Raw genomic sequence first — 25,320 nt, 5'->3', positions numbered from 1 at the left:
TGTGAACTGTTTGGATGATGCTGCGTATCGCTCAGATCCACTTTCCTGATATTTGTATTGACCAAGCAGCGTGCAAGAGCACTGTAACTTGGAATGTCCAGTGTAGTGTTTTAAAGTCAGAGTACTTTAATTCCAAAAAGTGACAGGTGAGGGAGCCAGTAACAGAAAGAAAACAGTTGTCCCCTCCGCTTCTGTTTCCATGCCCCTCACATGCCAGTGTGCTAATAAATGTTGTCAATGCTCTTTCTCTCTGTTCTTATTTCAGAGTAACAGCCGTGTTAGTCTGTATTCGCAAAAAGAAAAGGAGTACTTGTGGCACCTTAGAGACTAACCAATTTATTTGAGCATGAGCTTTCGTGAGCTATAGCTCACTTCATTGGATGCATACTGTGGAAAGTGTAGAAGATCTTTTTATACACACAAAGCATGAAAAAATACCTCCCCCCACCCCACTCTCCTGCTGGTAATAGCTTATCTAAAGTGATCACTCTCCTTACAATGTGTATGATAATCAAGGTGGGCCATTTCCAGCACAAATCCAGGTTTTCTCACCCCCGCCCCCCCCCCCAAAAAAACACAAACACACACACACACACACACACACACACACACAAACTCTCTCTCCTGCTGGTAATAGCTTATCCAAAGTGACCACTCTCCCTACAATGTGCATGATAATCATAGAATCATAGAATATCAGGGTTGGAAGGGACCCCAGAAGGTCATCTAGTCGAACCCCCTGCTCGAAGCAGGACCAATTCCCAGTTAAGTCATCCCAGCCAGGGCTTTGTCAAGCCTGACCTTAAAAACCTCTAAGGAAGGAGATTCTACCACCTCCCTAGGTAACGCATTCCAGTGTTTCACCACCCTCTTAGTGAAAAAGTTTTTCCTAATATCCAATCTAAACCTCCCCCATTGCAACTTGAGACCATTACTCCTCGTTCTGTCATCTGCTACCATTGAGAACAGTCTAGAGCCATCCTCTTTGGAACCCCCTTTCAGGTAGTTGAAAGCAGCTATCAAATCCCCCCTCATTCTTCTCTTCTGCAGACTAAACAATCCCAGCTCCCTCAGCCTCTCCTCATAAGTCATGTGCTCTAGACCCCTAATCATTTTTGTTGCCCTTCGCTGGACTCTCTCCAATTTATCCACATCCTTCTTGTAGTGTGGGGCCCAAAACTGGACACAGTACTCCAGATGAGGCCTCACCAGTGTCGAATAGAGGGGAACGATCACGTCCCTCGATCTGCTCGCTATGCCCCTACTTATACATCCCAAAATGCCATTGGCCTTCTTGGCAACAAGGGCACACTGTTGACTCATATCCAGCTTCTCGTCCACTGTCACCCCTAGGTCCTTTTCCGCAGAACTGCTGCCTAGCCATTCGGTCCCTAGTCTGTAGCGGTGCATTGGATTCTTCCATCCTAAGTGCAGGACCCTGCACTTATCCTTATTGGACCTCATCAGATTTCTTTTGGCCCAATCCTCCAATTTGTCTAGGTCCTTCTGTATCCTATCCCTCCCCTCCAGCGTATCTACCACTCCTCCCAGTTTAGTATCATCCGCAAATTTGCTGAGAGTGCAATCCACACCATCCTCCAGATCATTTATGAAGATATTGAACAAAACCGGCCCCAGGACCGACCCCTGGGGCACTCCACTTGACACCGGCTGCCAACTAGACATGGAGCCATTGATCACTACCCGTTGAGCCCGACAATCTAGCCAGCTTTCTACCCACCTTATAGTGCATTCATCCAGCCCATACTTTCCTTAATTTACTGACAAGAATACTGTGGGAGACCGTGTCAAAAGCTTTGCTAAAGTCAAGAAACAATACATCCACTGCTTTCCCTTCATCCACAGAACCAGTAATCTCATCATAAAAGGCGATTAGATTAGTCAGGCATGACCTTCCCTTGGTGAATCCATGCTGACTGTTCCTGATCACTTTCCTCTCATGTAAGTGCTTCAGGATTGATTCTTTGAGGACCTGCTCCATGATTTTTCCAGGGACTGAGGTGAGGCTGACTGGCCTGTAGTTCCCAGGATCCTCTTTCTTCCCTTTTTTAAAGATTGGCACTACATTAGCCTTTTTCCAGTCATCCGGGACTTCCCCCGTTCGCCACGAGTTTTCAAAGATAATGGCCAAGGGCTCTGCAATCACAGCCGCCAATTCCTTCAGCACTCTCGGATGCAACTCGTCCGGCCCCATGGACTTGTGCACGTCCAGCTTTTCTAAATAGTCCCTAACCACCTCTTTCTCCACAGAGGGCTGGCCACCTCTTCCCCATTCTGTGATGCCCAGCGCAGCAGTCTGGGAGCTGACCTTGTTAGTGAAAACAGAGGCAAAAAAAGCATTGAGTACATTAGCTTTTTCCACATCCTCTGTCACTAGGTTGCCTCCCTCATTCAGTAAGGGGCCCACTCTTTCCTTGGCTTTCTTCTTGTTGCCAACATACCTGAAGAAACCCTTCTTGTTACTCTTGACATCTCTTGCTAGCTGCAGCTCCAGGTGCGATTTGGCCCTCCTGATATCTTTCCTACATGCCCGAGCAATATTTTTATACTCTTCCCTGGTCATATGTCCAACCTTCCACTTCTTGTAAGCTTGTTTTTTATGTTTAAGATCCGCTAGGATTTCACCATTAAGCCAAGCTGGTCGCCTGCCATATTTACTATTCTTTCGACTCATCGGGATGGTTTGTCCCTGTAACCTCAACAGGGATTCCTTGAAATACAGCCAGCTCTCCTGGACTCCCTTCCCCTTCATGTTAGTCCCCCAGGGGATCCTGGCCATCTGTTCCCTGAGGGAGTCGAAGTCTGCTTTCCTGAAGTCCAGGGTCCGTATCCTGCTGCTTACCTTTCTTCCCTGCGTCAGGATCCTGAACTCAACCAACTCATGGTCACTGCCTCCCAGATTCCCATCCACTTTTGCTTCCCCCACTAATTCTACCCGGTTTGTGAGCAGCAGGTCAAGAAAAGCGCCCCCCCTAGTTGGCTCCCCTAGCACTTGCACCAGGAAATTGTCCCCTACGCTTTCCAAAAACTTCCTGGATTGTCTATGCACCGCTGTATTGCTCTCCCAGCAGATATCAGGAAAATTAAAGTCCCCCATGAGAATCAGGGCATGCGATCTAGTAGCTTCCGTGAGTTGCCGGAAGAAAGCCTCATCCCCCTGGTCCGGTGGTCTATAGCAGACTCCCACCACTACATCACTCTTGTTGCACACACTTCTAAACTTAATCCAGAGACACTCAGGTTTTTCCACAGTTTCGTACCGGAGCTCTGAGCAGTCATCAAGGTGGGCCATTTCCAGCACAAATCCAGGTTTTCTCACCCCCCCCCCCCCAACTCACTCTCCTGCTGGTAATAGCTCATCCAAACTGACCACTCTCCTTACAATGTGTATGATAATCAAGGTGGGCCATTTCCAGCATAAATCCAAGTTTAACCAGAACGTCTGGGGGGGGGGGGGGTAGGAAAAAAACAAGGGGAAATAGGCTACCTTGCATAATGACTTAGCCACTCCCAGTCTCTATTTAAGCCTAAATTAATAGTATCCAATTTGCAAATGAATTCCAATTCAGCAGTTTCTCGCTGGAGTCAGGATTTGAAGTTTTTTTGTTGTAAGATAGCGACCTTCATGTCTCTGATTGCGTGACCAGAGAGATTGAAGTGTTCTCCGACTGGTTTATGAATGTTATAATTCTTGACATCTGATTTGTGTCCATTTATTCTTTTACGTAGAGACTGTCCAGTTTGACCAGTGTACATGGCAGAGGGGCATTGCTGGCACGTGATGGCATATATCACATTGGTGGATGTGCAGGTGAACGAGCCTCTGATAGTGTGGCTGATGTTATTAGGCCCTGTGATGGTGTCCCCTGAATAGATATGTGGGCACAGTTGGCAACGGGCTTTGTTGCAAGGATAGGTTCCTGGGTTAGTGGTTCTGTTGTGTGGTATGTGGTTGCTGGTGAGTATTTGCTTCAGGTTGGGGGGCTGTCTGTAGGCAAGGACTGGCCTGTCTCCCAAGATTTGTGAGAGTGTTGGGTCATCCTTCAGGATAGGTCGTAGATCCTTAATAATGCGTTGGAGGGGTTTTAGTTGGGGGCTGAAGGTGACGGCTAGTGGCGTTCTGTTATTTTCTTTGTTAGGCCTGTCCTGTAGTAGGTGACTTCTGGGAACTCTTCTGGCTCTATCAGGCATTGGCACCCTGACAGCAGGATTGTCTGGCTATGTAGACTCCCTCCTCAGGCCCTATGCTACCAGCACTCCCAGCTACCTTCGAGACACCACTGACTTCCTGAGGAAACTACAATCCATCGGTGATCTTCCTGATAACACCATCCTGGCCACTATGGATGCAGAAGCCCTCTACACCAACATTCCACACAAAGATGGACTACAAGCCATCAAGAACACTATCCCCGATAATGTCACGGCTAACCTGGTGGCTGAACTTTGTGACTTTGTCCTTACCCATAACTATTTTACATTTGGCGACAATGTATACCTTCAGATCAGCGGCACTGCTATGGGTACCCGCATGGCCCCACAGTATGCCAACATTTTTATGGCTGATTTAGAACAACGCTTCCTCAGCTCTCGTCCCCTAACGCCCCTACTCTACTTGCACTATATTGATGACATCTTCATCATCTGGACCCATGGAAAAGAAGCCCTTGAGGAATTCCATCATGATTTCAACAATTTCCATCCCACCATCAACCTCAGCCTGGTCCAGTCCACACAAGAGATCCACTTCCTGGACACTACGGTGCTAATAAACAATGGTCACATAAACACCACCCTATACCGGAAACCTACTGACCGCTGTTCCTACCTACATGCCTCCAGCTTTCACCCTGACCACACCACACGATCCATTGTCTACAGCTTATGCTGGAAATGGCCCACCTTGATTATCATACACATTGTAAGGAGAGTGGTCAGTTTGGATGAGCTATTACCAGCAGGAGAGTGAGTTTGTGTGTGTGTGTGGGGGGGGGGGGTGAGAAAACCTGGATTTGTGCTGGAAATGGCCACCTTGATTATCATACACATTGTAAAGAGAGTGGTCACTTTGGATGGGCTATTACCAGCAGGAGAGTGGGGTGGGAGGAGGTATTGTTTCATGGTCTCTGTGTATATAATGAGTACTTGTGGCACCTTAGAGACTAACCAGTTTATTTGAGCATGAGCTTTCGTGAGCTACAGCTCACTTCATCGGATGCATAGCATATCGTGGTCTTCTGCAGTTTCCACGATATGCTATGCATCCGATGAAGTGAGCTGTAGCTCACGAAAGCTCATGCTCAAATAAACTGGTTAGTCTCTAAGGTGCCACAAGTACTCCTTTTCTCTGTTCTTAATGCATTTTCTGAAATAGTAGTTTTTGTAGGGTTTCTCTTCCTCTCCTTTTGTGCGGCTTTTATCTCCTAATCTGTAATTTCATCTGAATTTTCTTGACTAAATTCCCTTTATTTGATTTTGAACTTTATTGTAACAAGAGTGACTATAAACGGCTACTGGCTCAGGCTGAACAATGTTGCAGTATGATCTTGAAGTGCCTGTAGTGTGAAAAGCTTATGCAAATTCTTCACAGCAGATGCTAACTTCCCTTTTTGATGAAAGAAATGCTTAGAAAGGTGGTGTATCCTGCTGTGGTTGCTCGCTTGAGTTTTGGTCTTTATAATTGTTTACAAAGCAAGTAGTTCTAAGTTTTCCCCTTTTTTCCCCTTAAGCATCCTGATATGTATGAGCGAGCAGTGTTAAGGAAGGAGCATCAGAAGAAGTATGGAGCAACAGTTGATCTGTGGAGCATAGGGGTGACATTTTACCATGCAGCAACAGGGAGTTTACCATTCCGACCTTTTGAAGGGCCTCGCAGGAACAAGGAAGTGATGTGGGTAATTTAGAGGGAGAGTTTTGTCTGTTCATAAATGAATTCAACCAATAAAAATATCTGTAACAAAGAGTTCTGTGCACGCACACACACAGCAAACAGTGTAAAAATAATGCAAATGGTAGGCAGATTTCATATTTAGCAAGGCTAGTGCCATGGGAAGATTTCATATTTTACAAGACTAGTACCTTGTGTGGCACATTAGACCTAATGATGCAGCAGAGCCTCCAGAAAGTTGTGACACAACCTTTTGAAGCCTCTTGCCTTCTTTGCTGCACTCGCGGTCCAGTACAATTTGTGAAAATTACCTTGTGTAATTTTCTTAGACACTACAAAATTAATTGAATGTAACATAAGATCTTATATTTTCAGAATTTCAAACTTCTATTTTAACAAGTAGCTGCCATTTAGGTGTTTTCAAATGACCGCCAGAAATTTGGCCAATTGGGTGGAGGACAATTGGGAGTTCTGGCATTGAGGAAAGTATGGGAGCTGTTTTTGGTATTCAGGAGGCAGTAAAGTCTTTTGCTGCTGAGGAAGAAATGCATCTTGTCTTTCCCTCTCCTTTTGCAGACAGGGATTTGGGATAAATTGGAGTTAGAGACTTAATATTTTTTAAATGAAAGTTCAGATTCTAGAGTGTAATTATGCAGCAACTTAAAAATCAGCTGTTCAGCAACAGTTTATGCAGCTGCATAATTGAATAATGTACAGGGCCTTACTATCATATATTGTACATTTAATTTTTCAGACAGGCTATGAAGCATGAAAGCAGTTGTCTCTGACGTCAGTTCGCTGTTTGAATCTTCCTTGTCTCTACACCATGTGTGTATAAAGTAACGTTTCTCTTAGAGCTAAATAAAATTTAATGCAGAGTTCTCTCCTTTCACACTTATTCCTAAATTTTCTGTTCAGAGTTGGGAAAAAATTGTGACTGTACAAATTTGTGCCAAAATCTGTGGCTATTTTAATATTAACGGAATCTCTGCTGAACCCAAGCTGTATTCCTTTTCTCCCAAACGAACATTTTTGGTAATTCCCTGGAACGTTGCAAGTTGAATTCAGTAAATGCCTGTACTATACGGACATAAAAATGACTTTGACATTTTTATTTTTTCCAGTGAGTTCCTGGATCCCCTCCCTAATTTTTCTCAATCCCGAGTCAGCCAGAGGGGCTTCTCCAATTCAGCATAAGGTGTTTCTTTTCATGAAACATTAAGTATATTATTTCAGCACCCTCTGCCAGTCTGGAGATGAGCCCTGAACATTGTACTCCTATTGAGCAGCAGATTGGTCTAAATTCTTGTACTAGCTTTAGATTTTTTATTTACATTACAGGGTCCCATTAGACGATCCATTTACTAAACTTGTACTTGAAGAGATAGTAATTAAGGATTGCATATTTATTTTGCATAATAATTTTTGTAATATCTCATAGGTATAAAATAATCACTGGAAAGCCTTCTGGTGCCATATCTGGAGTACAGAAAGCAGAAAATGGACCAATTGAGTGGAGTCGAGACATGCCTATTTCCTGTAGTCTTTCTAAGTAAGCTTATTTGAATTTTTTACCAAATATTACAGTGCTACCTGAGTAAGGTTTTTCTCATTATTTTCTCAGTATAAGATGTTTGGGACTCTGGCTGTCTCTGACTTTTTTCTTTGAATTTTTACAGCAGCCCTATATTATGTTCTTTTATGGGCTATGAAATGCCTTCTTTTCCATTCCATCCAAGTGTTTCTGTAACTGTTCATTTACCCAAGAGCACTCAAGTGGTGAAAAAGAGTAATATGGCCAAGAACCAGCCTGTGCAGGGAGGGGGAGAATATGCTATTGAACAGGTAGGCATTAGCTCCAACACCAGAAGAGAGGATAATTATTACTGTGGATATACTGTAGTTTGTCGAAACCTCAAGTTGTACCTCCATCCTCCTGCCCGAGTGTCCTAAAGGGATTCAAAGAGCTAAAAATTATACACATGAATTTAATGGGAAAAAAGTCATAGATTCGTAGATATTTAGGTCAGAAGGGACCATTATGATCATCTAGTCCGACCTCCTGCACAACGCAGGCCACAGAATTTCACCCGCCACTCCTGCGAAAAACCTCTCACCTATGTCTGAGCTATTGAAGTCCTCAAATCGTGGTTTAAAGACTTCAAGGAGCAGAGAATCCTCCAGCAAGTGACCCGTGCTACAGAGGAAGGCGAAAAACCTCCAGGGCCTCTTCCAATCTGCCCTGGAGGAAAATTCCTTCCCGACCCCAAATATGGCAATCAGCTAAACCCTGAGCATATGGGCAAGATTCACCAGCCAGATACTACACAAAATTCTTTTCTGGGTAACTCAGATCCCACCCCATCTAATATCCCATCACAGGCCATTGGGCCTATTTACCATGAATATTTAATTACCAAAACCATGTTATCCGATCATACCATCTCCTCCATAAACTTATTGAGTTTAATCTTAAAGCCGGATAGACCTTTTGCCCCCACTGCTTCCCTTGGAAGGCTATGCCAAAACTTCACTCTTCTGATGGTTAGAAACCTTCGTCTAATTTCAAGTCTAAACTTCCTGGTGGCCAGTTTATATCCATTTGTTCTTGTGTCCACATTGGTACTGAGCTTAAATAATTCCTCTTCCTCTCCCTCTCTGGTATTTATCCCTCTGATATATTTAGAGAGAGCAATCATATCTCACCTCAACCTTCTTTTATCTAGGCTAAACAAGCCAGTGGAAAGAGACTTAAATTCTTCTCCTTCTTCCAGAACACAGTCATCTTCGTAGACCTAATACCTTCCACTTAAATATCCAGTTCTTGATCCCCATAGAGCCTTATGAAAATGTTCCTCCTTGCTGGTATTCCTGTATGTAAAATTGGATTTAACATTACAGAATATTATTTGATCATAGGAACCGTACCAGGCTAATTTAGGCACAAAACAACCATTTTCCCTCATATACGTTGCAGTCAAACATTAAAGGAAAAATGAAGGTGTTTAAATCAGAATAATCTAGCTCTCAGTATTTTGGTGACTAATGCCCCATTTCAACAGATGCATAAATTGAAGCATTGAAATGGTTCAATTGACTTCAATATGATAAATGAGAGAAATAAAATAAGTAAATGAACCAAAAATACGTAAGTCAATGGGACTGCTCACATTATGCCTAAGTACCTGGCTGAATCAGGGCCTAATTACTAGGGCTGTCATGCGATTAAAAAAATTAATCACGATTAATCGCGTGATTAATCGCACTGTTAATAATAGAATATCATTTATTTAAATATTTTTGGATGTTTTCAAATATATTGATTTCAATTACAACACAGAATACAAAATGTACAGTGCTCATTTTATATTTATTTTTGATTTCAAGTATTTGCACTGTAAAAAAACAAAAGAAATAGTATTTTTCAATTCACCTAGTACAAGTACTCTAGTGCAATCTCTTTATCATGAAAGTTGAATTTACAAATGTAGAATTATGTACAAAAAAACTGCATTCAAAAATAAAACAATATAAAATTTTAGAGCCTGTAAGTCCACTCAGTCCTACTTTTTGTTCAGCCAATTGCTCAGACAAACAAGTTTGTTTACATTTGCAGAAGCTAATGCTGCCCACTTCTTGTTTACAATGTCACCTGAAAGTGAGAGCAGGCTTTCTCATGGCATTGTTGTAGCCAGTGTTGCAAGATATTTACGTGCCAGATGTACTAAAGATTTGTATGTTCCTTCACGCTTCAACCACCATTCTAGGGGACATGCATCCATGCTGATGACAGGTTCTGCTTGGTAACAATCCAAAGCAGTGTGGACTGACACATGTTCATTTTCATTATCTGAGACAGATGCGACCAGCAGAAGGTTAATTTCCCTTTTTGGTGGTTTGGGTTCTGTAGTTTCCGGATCGGAGTGTTGCTCTTTTGAGACTTCTGAAAGCATGCTCCATGTCTCGTCACTCTCAGATTTTGGAAGGCACTTCAGATTCTTAAACCTTGGGTTGAGTGCTGTAGCTATCTTTAGAAATCTCACATTGGTACCTTCTTTTCGTTTTGTCAAATCTGCAGTAAAAGTGTTCTTAAAATGAACAACATGTGCTGGCTCATCATCCGAGACTGCTATAACATGAAATATATGGCAAAATGGGGGTAAAACAGAGCAGGGAACATACAATTCTCCTCCAAGAAGTTCAGTCACAAATTTAATTAACATATTATATTTTTTAATGAGCGTCATCAGCATGGAAGCATGTCCTCTGGAATGGAGGCCGAAGCATGAAGGGGCATACAAACGTTTAGCATATCTGGCACATAAATACCTTGCAACGCCAGCTACAAAAGTGCCATGCAAATGCCTGTTCTCACTTTCAGGTAGCATTGTAAATAAGAAGAGGGCAGCATTTTCTCCTGTAAATATAAACAAACTTTTTTTTTCTTAGCGATTGGCTGAACAAGAAGTAGGACTGCGTGGATTTGTAGGCTCTGAAGTTTTACATTGTTTTGGTTTTGAGTGCAGTTATGTAACAAAAAAAATCTACATTTGTAAGTTGCACTTTCACGAAAAAGAGATCGCCCTACAGTACTTGTATGATGTGAATTGAAAAATATTATTTCTTTTATCATTTTTACAGTGCAAATATTTGTATTAAAAATGATATACACTTTGATTTCAATTACAACACAGAATACAATATATATGAAAATGTAGAAAAACATCCAAAATATATAATAAATTTCAGTTGTTTAACAGTGCAATTAAAATTGCGATGAATCGCGATTAATTTTTTTTTAATCGCATGAGTTATCTGCGATTAATCAACAGCCCTACTAATTACCTTTTCAAAATTAGTCTCCCTTTTTATAGGGAAGAGAGAAGTTGTTCTAGAGCTTCATTGTAGGAAAAGTGGCTCTGTCTTAAATGGAGCTAAAATGAAATGGAGTTTGTAGATCTAATTTATATATTCACTTTAGTTATTAAAATTATTTCCTAACTGAGGAATATTGGAAAGAGATAAGAATTTCAGAGAATTATCATGTAAATTGCATTAACATTTTCTTTGTTTCACTTTGTGTAGTACCCTTTCCAGTTGCATTATTGTCCCTAAACAAATATTATTTTCCATTGTGGCAGTTTTGATAGGAGTATAAATAGAAGTAGAAGAATACTGAAATGTGAACCAGTAACTAGCTGTAATATACAGAAATGGTGAGTCATTTAAAGGGACACTGTCAACTTGAAGTCTAGTCAGTTTAAAACAAAAAAAGTGTTAAAAGTAGTTTCAGGTACTATGCCTGTGTCCTTCTGACAATTTTTGTGGGTTTTACATTAATATTTTTCTATTTTAAAAATATTTTTATCTTCTATATTTTTGCATGGAAAAACATACGGGAATGTCACTGACTATACAGAAGAAGAAGAGAAAATGACTATATGCAGTGTTTTCCAATAGTAAAGTAAACGGGGAGAAAAGAGTGTTTTCCATGTATAATGTAAATTATGGTGATATTACTTGTTACAGTAGAAGTTAAAAACAATTATCAAGTAGAATTATGGTTTTTAAGTTGAGGGTGTCCCTCTCACATTCAGATGCAGTTTGAGACTACGGATTTCAAAGAGCTCCCTATAACACTAACACAACCTGATTTTAGCTTCTAAGTGAAGTCTCTGCCTCACAGTTAGTCATTTCATAGTTGGGGGTAGTAATTTTTCCCATGAACTGTTGTGAAGAAAATAGAGTTGTCTCCATTAGAACAGGTTGGGAAAGCTGTACATTATTTTTGAAAGTGGTGCAGAGAGACCATGTTTAGCCATCTAATAGCAAACTATTCAGCTATAAGTATGTAGGGTGGGATTTTCAAAGTGGTTTAAGAGCACAATATCTGTTGACTTTAAATGGGATCTGTGCTACTAAGTCACTTAGGCTCCCTTGAAAATTGCAGGTTTGATTTGTGTACACATACCAGCATGTTGTTAATATTCATCTTTGCATTAGCCTGTAATGAAGAACAGGTACAAATTCAAGATACTTAAGATGGCTGCTGCCCCACTTTAAAGTAATCACTTGAAATTTCCATAGAATCATAGAGTCGTAGGTCTGGAAGATACCTCGAGAGGTCATCTAGTCCAGTCCCCTGCACTCAAGGCAGGAGTAAGTATTATCTAGACCATCCTTGACATGTCTTTGTCCAACCTGCTCTTAAAAATCCCCAATGATGAAGATTTCACAACCTCCCTCGGCAGTTTATTCCAGTGTTTAACCACTCTGACAGGTAGGAAGTTTTTCCTAATATCCAACCTAAACCGCCCTTTCTGCAATTTAATTGCTTCTTGTCCTATCCTCAGAGGTTAAGAAGAACAATTTTTCTCCCTCCTCCTTGTAACAACCTTTTATGTACTTGAAAACTGTTATCATGTCCCCTCTCAGTCTTCTCTTCTCCAGACTAAGCAAACCCAATTTTTAAAATATTCCCTCATTGGTTTTCTAGACCTTTAATCATTTTTGTTGTTCTTCTCTGGACTTTCTCCAGTGTGGCCGCATCTTTCCTGAAATTTGGCATCCAGAACTTGACACAATACTCCAGTTGAGGCCTAATCAGCGTGGAGTAGAGCGGAAGAATTACTTCTCATGTCTTGCTTACAACACTCCTTCTAATACATCCCAGAATGTTGTTTGCTTTTTTTGCAACAGTGTTACACTGTTGACTCATATTTAGCTTGTGATCCACTGTGCCTCCAGATCCCTTTCCACGGTACTCTTTCCTAGGCAGTCATTTCCCATTTTGTATGTGTCCACTGATTGTTCCTTCCTAAGTGGAGTACTTTGCATTTGTCCTTATTGAATTTCATCCTATTTACTTCAGACCATTTCTCCAGTTTGTGCAGATCATTTCGAATTTTAATCCCATCCTCCAAAGCACTTTCAATCCCTCCCAGCTTGGTATCGTCCGCAAACTTTATAAGCATACCCTCTATGGCATGATCTAAATCATTGATGAAGATATTGAACAGAAGCGGACCCAGAACCAATCCCTGCGGGACCCCACTTATTATACCCTTCCAGTGTGACTGTGAGCCACTGGTAACTACTCTCTGGAAACCATTTTCCAACCAGTTATGCACCCACCTTATAGTAGTTCCATCTAGGTTGTATTTCCCTATTTTGTTTATGAGAAGCTCATGCGAGACAGTATCAAAAGTCTTACTAAAGTCAAGATATACCACATCTACCACTTCCCCCCCATCCACAAGGCTTGTTACCCTGTCAAAGAAAGTATCAGGTTGGTTTGACACGATTTGTTCTTGACAAATCAATGCTGACTGTTGTTTATCACCTTATTATCTTTGGTGTTTGCAAATTGATTGCTTAATTATTTGCTCCATTATCTTTCCAGGTACAGAAGTTAAACTGACTGGTGTGTAATTCCGTGGGTTGTCCTTATTTCCCTTTTTATAGATAGGCACTATATTTGCCCTTTTCCAGTCTTCTGGAATGTCTCCTGTCTTCCATGACTTTTCAAAGGTAATTGCTAATGGCTCAGATATCTCCTCAGTCAGCTCCTTGAGTATTCTAGGATGCATTTCATCAGGCCCTGGTGATTTGAAGACATCTAACTTGTCTAAGTAATTTTTGACTTGTTCTTTCCCTATTTTAGACTCTGATCCTACCTACCTCATTTTCACTGGCATTCACTATGTTAGACATCCAATCACCACCAACCTTCTTGGTGAAAACCAAAACAAAGAAGTCATTAAACACCTCTGCCATTTCCACATTCTCTGTTATTGTCTTTCCCCCCTCATTGAGTAACAGGCCTACTCTGTCCTTGGTCTTCCTCTTGCTTCTAATATATTTGTAGAATGTTTTCTTGTTTCCTTTTATGTCCCTAGCTAGTTTGATCTCATTTTGTGCTTTGGCTTTTCTAATTTTGTCCTTACAGACTTGTGTAATTTGTTTATATTCATCCTTTTTGTAATTTGACCGAGTTTCCACTTTTTGTAGGACTCTCTTTTGAGTTTTAGATCATTGAAAAGCTCCTGGTTAAGCCAAGGTGGTCTCTTGCCATACTTCCTATCTTTCCTACGCAATGGGATAGTTTGCTCTTGTGCCCTTAATAATGTCCCTTTGAAAAACTGCCAACTGTCTTCAATTGTTTTTCCCCTTAGACTTGCTTCCCATGGAATTTTACCTACCAACTCCCTGAGTTTGCTAAAGTCTGCCTTCTTGAAATTAATTGTCTTTATTGTGCTGTTCTCTCTCCTACCATTCCATAGAATCATGAACTCTACCATTTCATGATCACTTTCACCCAAGTTGCCTTTCACTTTCAAATTCTCAAGCAGTTCTTCCCTATTTGTCAAAATCAAATCTAGAACAGTCTCCCCCCTAGTAGCTTTCTCCACCTTCTGAAATAAAAAATGGTCTCCAATACATTCCAAGAACTTGTTGAATAATCTGTGCCCTGCTGTGTTATTTTCCCAACATATGTCTGGGTAGTTGAAATCCCCCATCACCACCAAGTCCTGTGCTTTGAATGATTTTGTTAGTTGTTTAAAAAAAGCTTCATCCCCCTCTTCTTCCTGGTTTGGTGGTCTGTAATAGACCCCTACCATGACATCACCCTTGTTTTTTACCCCTTTTATCCTTACCCAGACCAACCTAAACTACTTTTGCTGCTAAACCCATTTTTTTCTTGTCCTATCCTCAGAAGTTAAGGAGAATATTTTTTTTCTTCCTCCTCCTTGTAACAACCTTTTATGTACTTGAAAACTGTTACCATGCCCCCACTCTGTCTTCTCTTCTCCAGACTGAACAAACCCAGTTTTTTCAATCTTCCCTCATAGGAAGATTTCTAGACCTTTAATCATTTTTGTTCCTCTTCACTGGACTTTCTCCAATTTAGAATCATAGAAGATTAGAGCTGGAAGAGACCTCAGGAGGTCATCTAGTCCAACCCTCTGCTCAAAGCAGGAGCAACCCCAACTAAATTGTATCACATATCACAATTTGTCCACATCTTTCCTGAAGTGTAGCATCCAGAACTGGACACAATACTCCAGTTGGAGCCTAACCAGCACAAAGTAGAGTAGAAAAATTACTTCTTGTGTCTTGCTTACAACACTCCTGCTAATACATCCCAGAATAATATTTGCTTTTTTTGCAACAGTGCTACACTGGTGACTCATTTAGATTGTAATCCACTCTGATCCCAAGATTCCTTTTCACAGTACGCCTTCCTAGGCAGTCATTTCCCATTTTGTCTGTGTGCAACTGATTGTTCCTTCCTAAGTGGAATACTTTGCATTTGTCCTTATTGAATTTCATCCTGTTTACTTCAGACCATTTCTTTGAGTGCTTCTTGCCCCTATCCCTGCCTTCATGATGAAATTAGGATTCAGTATTTGCCAAATTCCAAAGGCAAAATATTTGGTACTCAAATTTCGAAAAAGTGAATATGGTATGTACTGTCCCTATTCAGGAAAAACAGTGGGCAATATTGTTGAACAGAAGCTGTCAAACAGTAAAGGAAAGGAATGTTGTAGAATTTCTCAAAGTACAAAAATGTCCTACTTGTGATCTGTCCAATAGGGAGATCTTATGTCAGAATGAGAAACATTCCAACGTGTGGTGTCTCTTTTTTGTGTATCCACAGGGGCCTGCAAGTACTGCTCACGCCTGTTCTTGCAAACATTCTTGAAGCAGATCAGGAAAAATGCTGGGGATTTGACCAGTTTTTTGCAGAGACCAGTGACATACTCCACCGAAGAATAATTCATGTCTTTTCACTACAGCAAATGACCTCACACAAAGTTTATATTCACAGCTATAATACGTGAGCATTCTTTCCATATTTTCACTACTTCTGTCTTATCCAGGCAAATAATGCTGTGACCTCAGATCACATCAGTTTGACAGATTCAGTAGCCATTCCTTGACAGTTTTCTGGTTGGGGGGAAGAGAAATGCATGATGATGATGATGTGTGCTGCAAGCTTGTAAGGCCTTCCTATGTCAAGCACTGTGTGTGTGTGATATATATATATATATATATATATATGCTGTGAATAGGTGTACATTATTTTTTTTTGTTCTGGCCTCTTATTGGTTTGTCCCTTTCTTTTTCTCTGTGATTCAGCCTTTGGCAACAGAGCCCAAGTACTACGTTCTCGAAGAAATTGTGACAGGACAAGGTCCCGCTCCTGTCTTCTGCTGTGTCAGACTATTTGGAGACTTTCAATTGTTATTCACCACAGTGTAGTTTATTTACATTGCTTTCCCCACCACCTTTAGAGATCTGTACACCATATTTACAGCATCATATTACACATATATCACCCCTCTGCTGAGGAGACAGAAGAGATCTCTCTGTCCCAAGATCCTTCTTAGTTCTGGCTCTGTTAGCCTATATCTCCCCACATTGGTTCCTTCCTGTGGTTTCTTCTGTGTTCTGCATTAATGTGCCAATTAGCTCATTAGTCCTCTCCCAGCTCATTTTAATCCATTGGTTAGGCACAGTTAGGTCCATCCAGGGGGAATTAATTGATGTGGTCAGAGTGGTGACTCAGCTGTTGTTTTGATCCCAGCACTCTGTCACAGTAATCTTTTGTAATGCTTCTCTTTGATCAGTCTTACCATTTTTAATTAGATTGCTTTTCTGTTTTGTATTTGTATCTCTTTGACTATACGCCTTAACATGCCAAAAACATGTTGGTGCTGTACAAGAGACAAATTGTAAACTCTTCAGGGCAGGGACTTTCTTCAATCTAAAATATTTTAAAGATATGAAACTTTTTAAAGGGTCTGTTTTGTTTCTTCTCACAGTGTCATTGAGCTCCAATCTAGCTTTTCTCTTCACAAATTCCGCTTCTACTGTTCCTTAAGAAAAGTCTGTCTTTTTATCATATGGATTCTTAAAAGGGCTGGATAACAATATTTGTAACTGGTTCAGACCTATTTTAGTATGTATATTCTCATGCTTCAGGGTGTAAGATCATCACCTGCAGGTGTCATGAAGATTTGTTCTGTAATGCACAGCACTGGACAATTGACTAGGTCAGCGTTTCTCAAACTGGGGTCCGTGAGGGTACTCCAAGGGGTCCACGGGCCCCACCGATCAACTCCTCCCTCTCCCTCCCAGCACCTCCTGCACTCCGGGGAACAGCTGTTCAGCAGCGTGCAGGAGGCTCTGGGAGGGAGGGGAAGGAGCAGGGACAGGGTGCACTCGGGCTAGGGGCAGAATCATGTTCAGGGCTGCTGGTCCCACTGATCAATTCCTCCCCCTCCCTCCCAGTGCCTCCTGCACACGGGTGAACAGCTGTTCAGTGGTGTGCAGGACGGGGGGCAAGGATCGGGGATGGGGTGTGCTCGAAGGAGGAGGCAGGGAAGAAGAGGGGCAGGGGTGGAGCAGAGGCGGGAAGAAGTGGGGCGGGGTGGAGCCTTGGGGGAGGGAGGAAGGAAGGTGGAGCCTGGAGCTGAGTGGAGGACCTGGGGGTCCTCAAAAAAATTTAAATCAAAATGCGGCTCCTTGGGTTGTTAAAGTTTGAGAACCGCTGGACTAGGTGATAGATTATGGCCAGTAAGTATTATTGGCCACTGTTGGAGATAGGATACCAGAGTTGAAGAACTGATAGTCTCTAGTACAACAAATGCTTTATTTCCTGGTCACTAGTACTCCATCATCTGCACTGGCTACCTGTGAGTTTCTAGTTTGCATTCAAGGTGCTGGGTTTGATCTATAAATGCCCTAAATGTTCTGTGACTTCGCTTCTTGAGACACTGCCTCTCTCCTTGTGCCATACTGCCACACTTGCGATCAGTAGAGCTGACTCCGTCAACTTGAGAGGGACTGAGAGCAGAGTGTTCTCTGTGAGAGGCTCCGAGCTCTGGGTTAAGCTTCCGTCACTGGGTCCAAAGTCACCCTATTTTATTGCCCTTCAAAACATATCTATTTATGCAGGCTGTTGCAGAGATGGGCCTTTGAGAGAAATCAGATGTGTGGAGAGGAGTTTGGTGTTCTGCAGGCAATTTAATTTTATTTTTGTAATTTATGCAGGAGTTCCCAGAATCTTAGGTAGGCTGCACACTGATTATTATTTGTATAAATCTAATAAGTTATATAGGAACAAAACCAATATTTATTTCACTAAATATAAAAGTTATATTTAAAAAAACCTATGAATTGTTTGCACCCTGTTGCATTTTAGTGAATTTGATCTGATTGTTTCCTAAGTGTAATGTTTTTCTTACAGAGCTGCCATATTTCATGAATTGGTCTACAAACAGACAAAAATAACTTCTCAGAACCAAGAAATGATATACGAAGGCCGCCGTCTAGTACTAGAGCCTGGAAGATTGGCACAACATTTTCCCAAAACCACTGAAGAAAATCCTATAATTATAATAAGCAGAGAGGCTGCGAGCATCGTAGGATTAATCTATGAAGAAAGTATGTTAAAGTCTTTTCTGACTGTTGTTAAATAAACAAGATTAGGCTGCTTATAAATGTTCTTTGAAAATAGGATTGATTACTGAATATTTCTGACCTCTCATAAATATATTAAAATCTTGGATCAAGAGTTTGTCCATATTTAGGCACCTAAACAGGCCTGATTTTCCTAAGTGCTGAGTATCCATCGCTTCCCATTGACATCAATAGATGCTGCTGGGTGCTCAGCACTCGGAAAAATCAGGCCACTTATTTTGATGCTTAAATATGCATTTAAAATCTAATTTTAGACAATTTTTTTTTAAAAGTCCTGGTCCCTGAGCATTAATATAGGTAGGATTTAGTAATTTGCATAGAATTCTACAATCCTTTTGTGAACCACAATATTTAAATAAGTTGAAAGGAATTTTATAAAATAGCACTCCTAACTAATGTTGTTCTAATTTCCAGTAATATCTGGAAATGCAAGTGTTCTTGAGCTCTGATTAGTCTTTCTAGTCTTTTAATAGAAGCAGTTCTTACTAAATTTGATGTTTCACTGAACACATAAAAGAAATGTTTCTAAACCAAAACTTATATTGTGTATTCACTAATGTATTACATACTTATTACATATGAAATATAAAATAAAAGTCCATCTCTTACGTTTCAGTTTCACTTCCTAAAGTACATCAGCGGTATGACTTGGACAGTGATGCCAGTATGGCTAAAGTGAGTATTTATTTAATTAGAACGAGAATTACATTGCTATCTCAAATAAACTAAAGCTACCTAATGCTGAATTGAATAATACCAGCCATCTTGTTTGTTTTTTTAATGGTCATTGCTTTTATAAATGTGTGTGTGTGTGAGGGTAACAAATGACAAATATGTATATTAGCTCTTTCTCTCAATTAGTACCTTATATTTATATTAAACTATGAGTTTTAAGTGGCTAATGATTGTAAATTGCTTTGAAGGCAAAAAGCGTTATATAAGTGCTGTGCATTATTATTCCTCATCTGCATTTTGCCGGTTGTGATTTTCCTGAGGGGAAGGTCAGTGCTGAAGAAATTAAGGACCAAATCCCAAAATTATTGCTCAAGCAAAACTTGCGTTGAAATCAATGGGAGTTTTTCCTGAGAAAGGGCTGAATTAAGATTTATTATACTACAGTGGGTTTCAACCTTTTTTCATATGTGAACTCCTAAATATTTCAAAAGGAGTTGCAGACCCCTTTGAAAATCATAGACGGTCTGCGGACCCCCAAAGGTCTGCAGACCACAGGTTGAAAACCACTGTTATAGCAGGTTTATATGTCTAATGGATTTATACAAGTTGAGTTCATTTACAGTGAAAGAAAATGTTTTCCTACCCTCCCCACTTCAGTTTTTAAGAAACATTTGCTATAATATGCAATACAGTGCATAGTTAATGGTAAGTGAATATTTAAAGGGTAAAAAAATCAATTAACTGGTGATCTTTCATAGTCTTATCCTAGACAAAATAAGAGTATTTGAAAGTTAAGGTTATTGCAGAAAATCATCTAGCCTTATACAAAAATATTTTATTTAAAAATACCCTACAGGTTAGATAACTTTCAGATAAATAAGTTTTTAATCTGAAAAGCAGAGGTGAAAGTAAGCCGGCACGCCCGGGTGCGCCATACCAGGACCAGCTTTCCCAGAGGGCAATTTAAAGCCCTGGGGTAGCGGCAGTGGGGCTGTGGCAGGGATTTAAAGGGCTCCGGAGCTCCAGCCGCTGCTACCGCCCCAGCCCTTTAAATCTCCACCTGCTGCCGAAGCCCTGGGGTAGCGGCGGCGGGGCTCTGGTGGGAATTTAAAGGGCCAGGGCGATAGCGGCTGCTGGAGCCCCAAGCCCTTTAAATCTCCACCTGACCCCTGCTGCCCAAGCCCTGGGGTAGGGGTGGGGGGCTCTGGTGGGGATTTAAAGGGCCCCGGAGCTCCAGCCGCCACTACCACCCCGGGCCTTTAAATCCTCGCCGGAGCTCTGCTGCTGAAGCCCTGGGGTAGCGGCGGCTGGGCTCTGGAGTGGATTTAAAGGGCCGGGGTGGTAGCGGTGGCTGGAGCCCCGGGACCCTTTAAATCCCCGACTGAGCCTGGCCGCCGCTACCCCAGGGCTTGGGCCGCAGGGCTCAGGCGGGGATTTAAAGGGCTTGGGGCTCCGACAGCCACTACCATAGCAGAGCCCCAGGTCCTTTAAAGCTGTGCCAGAGCCCTGGGGTAGCGGTGGCAGCCGGGAGCCCCCAGGGCTCCTCAGTGATTTAAAGGGCCCAGGTCTCCGCTGCAGTAGCGGCAGCTGGAGCCCTGGGCCCTTTAAATAGCCCCTGAGCCCCGGGGTTCCCAGCTGCCTCTGCAGCTGGTAGCTCGGGGGTGATTTAAAGGGCCCTGGGCTCCCAGCTGCCACTACTGCAGCTGGAGCCCTGGCCCTTTAAATCAAGACTTAAAGGGCCTGGGGATTTAAGGCCCTGCCTCTATCGGTTGAGGCCACGCCCCCTGCTCATGACTCCGGCGTATTGGTAAATCCTCTAAGTATTTATCATAGTCCACGGCATAAGTAGTAAGCTATGAGTAATAATGTCAATAACTTTTAATTAAAAAAAAAAAAGTTAAACTAGCTTCTGCTTGAGATTTTGTTTAGACGTATATCTACCTAGAATTCCAAGTGTTAAAACAAAGTTTGTAAGCAGAATTGGGTGGATGCCAAAAAATGGGACCCTACAATGAGGCCCTACAATTTTGAAAATGTATTATTTTAAAAAAAATTCTTTACATTCCTATACACTACTGAATACATTTACTTGTAACTTTCCAGAAAATTAAATCTGAACTCCCAAGAGTATGTGGTATAACTTTGATTATGACAGACTTATTTTCATGCCTAACAAAGACAGTGAAATTTCAGTGTAATGGAAAACTCATCTTTGCTTTAACTATGCTGCCATAATATGTGGATTCCCCCCATACACACTAATTTATGGACAAAGTTACCCCATTTTGTGTTACCATCTTCATGTTCTAATTTCTTCTAATATTAATCAATGTTGCTTTCTTGTGATCCATTGACTAGAAACAAACTACAGTGTTGGGAACACTGAATTAGTACTGACGTTGTTTATTTCTCTGTCAGGGAGTAACAGGTGTTGTATGCTATGCCTGTAGAGTTGCCAATGCTTTGCTGCTTTACCAGGAATTAATGCGAAAAGGAATACGATGGTTAATGTAAGTGATTGGTTGAATTTTGCTGGGCATGGTTTCTTTACCAAGACTTGTTCTGGTTGTTCACACCTTGCATAATTTTGTGGGCTTCCAATGACTTCTGAAGCTTTCTTCCTTCCCCTCGACCATGAGTATGAGTCGACTTTCACAGTCTCTCAAATGTTTCCTTCTCCCTCATCAGGGGAAACTCTGAAGACCCAGTTTCTGAACACTAGATCCTAGGTATCCATGTTATTTAGTTTAATCGGCTCCTACAGAAGTTTGGATAATTTTAACTTAAGTATAGCGTCGGAACATATGACCAGCATGGACAAATAATTAATGAATTTCAAAATTTTAAATGATGATGATTTTGGTAGTTCATGTTGTTAATAGGATTGTGAAAGATCTCTCTAGCTACTAAACTATTACTGAAGTAATGTCCGCCAGAACAGTGAAATAAAATTTTATATGACAATAATATGTAAAATCTTAGAGATATTGTTCTTCATTATTACCAGCCATTATTACTGTAGGCAAAGATATGTGATGATAAGGAAGTGAAAACTTTTTTTTGATAGACTGATGCTATTCTTTCCAGTGAAATAATCAGGGAAGACTACAATGAAACGGTGCACAAAAAGACAGAGGTTGTCATCAAGCTGGATTTCTGCAACAGGAACATTGAGATAGCTGGGAAAATGTGAGTAGAAACACTGTATTGTTCTTTGGAAGTAAATACATTGCACTGCCAGCGGATACTGGCTGAATGTGTAGTTTTTTCTTCTCAGTGACAGCTGTATTTAAAGATAACTTTTTTTTACCATGTGTCTGCACATAAAAAAGGTTATTACTTTTTAATTACAATTGTTTCACCGATGGCAGTGGCCTAGCACCAAGTGAGGACAGGAGTGGTCTTGGACCTCACTGAATGTTGTTCCTTAATTTAGTGGAAAGGAGAGTAACTGTTGAGTAGTGTGTATTACTCTTCTCTCCTTCCCCCCTCCCTGCCTGAGTTCTCTTGATGGCTTAGGGAGATACAGTAAAAGGTAGGACAAATAATCTAGTAGTTCAGTCATATGGTAGTGGCTAAAGCAGTAAGCTTGCCCTGCATATGATTTTAAAGATGAATAAAAGTGTAATGAAAGCAGGTTGTTAAAGACCTGGGCTCCCTGCTGCAGAGAGTGGATTTTAACATTGTAATACATGATTGTCTTTAATATTTCTATAAATATGACAAACAAAAAACTACATTAAAAGAACATTATTAACGTTGCAAGTCAAGCATTCACAAGTTAGGAAATGCCAGAGTTAAGATTGCCTGTGCAGGTAGACTTGAGGTTGCATGCCTTAACCATGACACCATCTTACTCTTCCTGCAATCTCCTGTCTTGTTCACTACACACCCTTCAAAGTCTGCTACAGAAGAAGCTGGGATACTACAGACAATAGTTTCCTTCACTATACAGCCCTGATTCATCCCTAGAGCAGGTTCGTCCTGTACACTGCAAGAGGCAGGGGTCCTATGGAAATTACAGTACGTGTTAATAATTTGTATAGTCAGTTGTCTGGCCACACTTTGGTTGTTGTTTCGTTATGAAATATACTCAAGAGACCAAATAACCAATTCAGTTAGGTTTATTAATATAGTACAGGAAAAGGGTTCTGCACAATACCAATCTCCTGAGAGCAATCCTGTGCAGCATGGTGTGCTCCTTGAAATTAGATCCTTAAAGCATCTTTTTATACCCTACCTCTTTACTAGTAAAAGGTACTATATACATCACCTGAAACTGGATTCAATTAATCAGCTTTTTACCTTGTTTATTTCTGGTACCATGGTGTACCCCTTTATCTTTTGTTCCGAACCCATGCACCCGAATTCCAGGTCATGATGCACCCTTAACATTATTCTGAGCACATTCATTCCAGGTACTAAGGGACGTGAAGACACCTCCTAGGCTTGTACCAGGATAAATAGGTTTGTGAGGGTAACTTCCTTTCTGTTGCTATGAGGAAACAATTACACCTCTACCCCGATATAACGCGACCCGATATAACGCAGGTTTGCATACAACGCTCAGAGCAGTGTGTAAAGGGTGCAGGACCGGGGCCGAGGGGTTGGATAAGGGGCAGAGGGTCTCAGGGGTGGTCAGGGGCTCCCCCCCAGGGTCTGGGAGGCAGGAGCTGTGGGGGGGCACTTTTGGGGCCCTGCAGTCCCAGAGTGGCCTGGGGGATTAGCGGGGGGCCGGGAGCAGCCCACTCCGCTTCCCTCGCCTCGGCCCCAGCCATATCGCTCGGGGGAGGGGGTTTGGGGGAAAGGATCCCCCCGCACTCACCGGCAGTGGTGGAAGTGGAGCAGCCCAGCCCCAGCCCGCTCTACTCTGCCAGCTTCCAGCCACGGCGCTCCGCTTCCCGCCGTTGCAGGTGAGTGCCTGTCAGGGGTCAGGGTGTGTGGATAGGGGTCGGAGCAGTCAGGAGACAGGGAGCAGGGGGGTTGGATAGGGGGTGGGGTCCTGGGGGTGATTGGGGGGGGGGGTCTCTGGAGGAGGCGGTCAGGGAACAGGGAACGGGGGAGGCCAAAGCAAGTTCGATATAACATGGTCTCACCTATAACATGGTGAGATTTTTTTGTCTCCCAAGGACCGCGTTATATTGGGGTAGAAGTGTATATGATACTGACAGTTTTCCTACCTACTTAAGCCAAAGCTTTCTTCAGCAAATGGAAAGTGTTACAGAATAAGTGAACAGGATTATAACAAATGCACAGGCTAATTTGGGCTAAATATCTGTTATATTAATGCTTAATATGTGTACTTAATACCTCATATATATGTTTGCTATAGGTCAAGAATATGTGATCATGTAATTTAAAAACTGTATCATAATGTATACACACACAGGGTCAAATTAAGGTTGTACAAGAAGCCTTAATTCTGGCATTGCCTAATTTTTGAGTGCTTGTTTTTGCAACCTTAAAAATATTATTTTAATGTACTGATTTTTGCATGATTGCCTTAATTTAAAAAAATCAAACTGAAAAAACAGAAATTGCATCTTGTAGCATCACATTGACACCTTTAGATCCACCACACAGACCTCCGCTGCTTGAGCTAAAGGAGTGAGGGCTGAATGCTCAAAGAAGTTAGATACCTGGAAAAATCACTCTGATTCTCAAAGCCTTAGTTAGGTGCATAAGTTCCTTTACAATGAATGGTAAGAGATAGGTGTCATAGACTAGAGCCCTGCGTGGGACTATTTTTTTTAAAAATCCCACTCCTATCCCACCTTGCATTACACACTCCCACCCGCTCCTGCGTTGGTTCTTGCATTTTTATCCCACTCCCACCAGCATATATATATGGGATACACACACACACACACACACACACACACACACACACACACACACACACACTCTCCCACCAGCATATATATATGGGATACACACACACACAATTCAGGCACAATTTTTACCACGAATAGAATAAAACAAATCTTGCTTAAACCATATAAAAATATTTTAACTCTTGTGATAATAGACATCAAATCTCTTTCTAGGCCTCACTTAAATTTAAGTATTAAAATCTTTATTTTAAAAAAAGAGAAAAACGTGCTTTACATTGCTGAAATTCTATTTATGACAAACTGATGAGAGATTTAGTATTTTCCCACAAATTACCACAGTCTCCCCCCCCCCCCCCCGATCATGCCCACAACAAACTATATTTTACCCGCTCCTGCTATTATGGCAGCAGGTCT

The 25,320-nt window shown here is 41.5% G+C and overlaps 1 protein-coding gene across 6 annotated transcripts in view; it reads left to right on the top strand.

Moving 5' to 3' along the window:
• TBK1 (TANK binding kinase 1) overlaps nucleotides 1-25,320 on the top strand; it is a 62,198-nt gene that overhangs the window by 19,999 nt on the left and 16,879 nt on the right. For 5 of the 6 annotated variants that reach the window (XM_074942118.1, XM_074942119.1, XM_074942120.1 and 2 more), the window contains 7 exons: nucleotides 5,751-5,911; nucleotides 7,350-7,460; nucleotides 15,570-15,749; nucleotides 18,165-18,361; nucleotides 19,014-19,072; nucleotides 21,491-21,582; nucleotides 22,160-22,261. In XM_074942118.1, the coding sequence (XP_074798219.1) occupies nucleotides 5,751-5,911; nucleotides 7,350-7,460; nucleotides 15,570-15,749; nucleotides 18,165-18,361; nucleotides 19,014-19,072; nucleotides 21,491-21,582; nucleotides 22,160-22,261 (902 nt within the window). The remainder of the gene's footprint in view (nucleotides 1-5,750; nucleotides 5,912-7,349; nucleotides 7,461-15,569; nucleotides 15,750-18,164; nucleotides 18,362-19,013; nucleotides 19,073-21,490; nucleotides 21,583-22,159; nucleotides 22,262-25,320) is intronic. The other variant, XM_074942123.1, reaches the window with a different exon arrangement.

Source organism: Natator depressus, chromosome 1, assembly GCF_965152275.1.
Source record: "Natator depressus isolate rNatDep1 chromosome 1, rNatDep2.hap1, whole genome shotgun sequence".
Classification (NCBI taxonomy): domain Eukaryota; kingdom Metazoa; phylum Chordata; order Testudines; family Cheloniidae; genus Natator; species Natator depressus.
The sequence above is the reverse complement of the archived record's forward strand: the minus strand, read 5'-3'. Positions and strand labels throughout refer to the sequence as shown.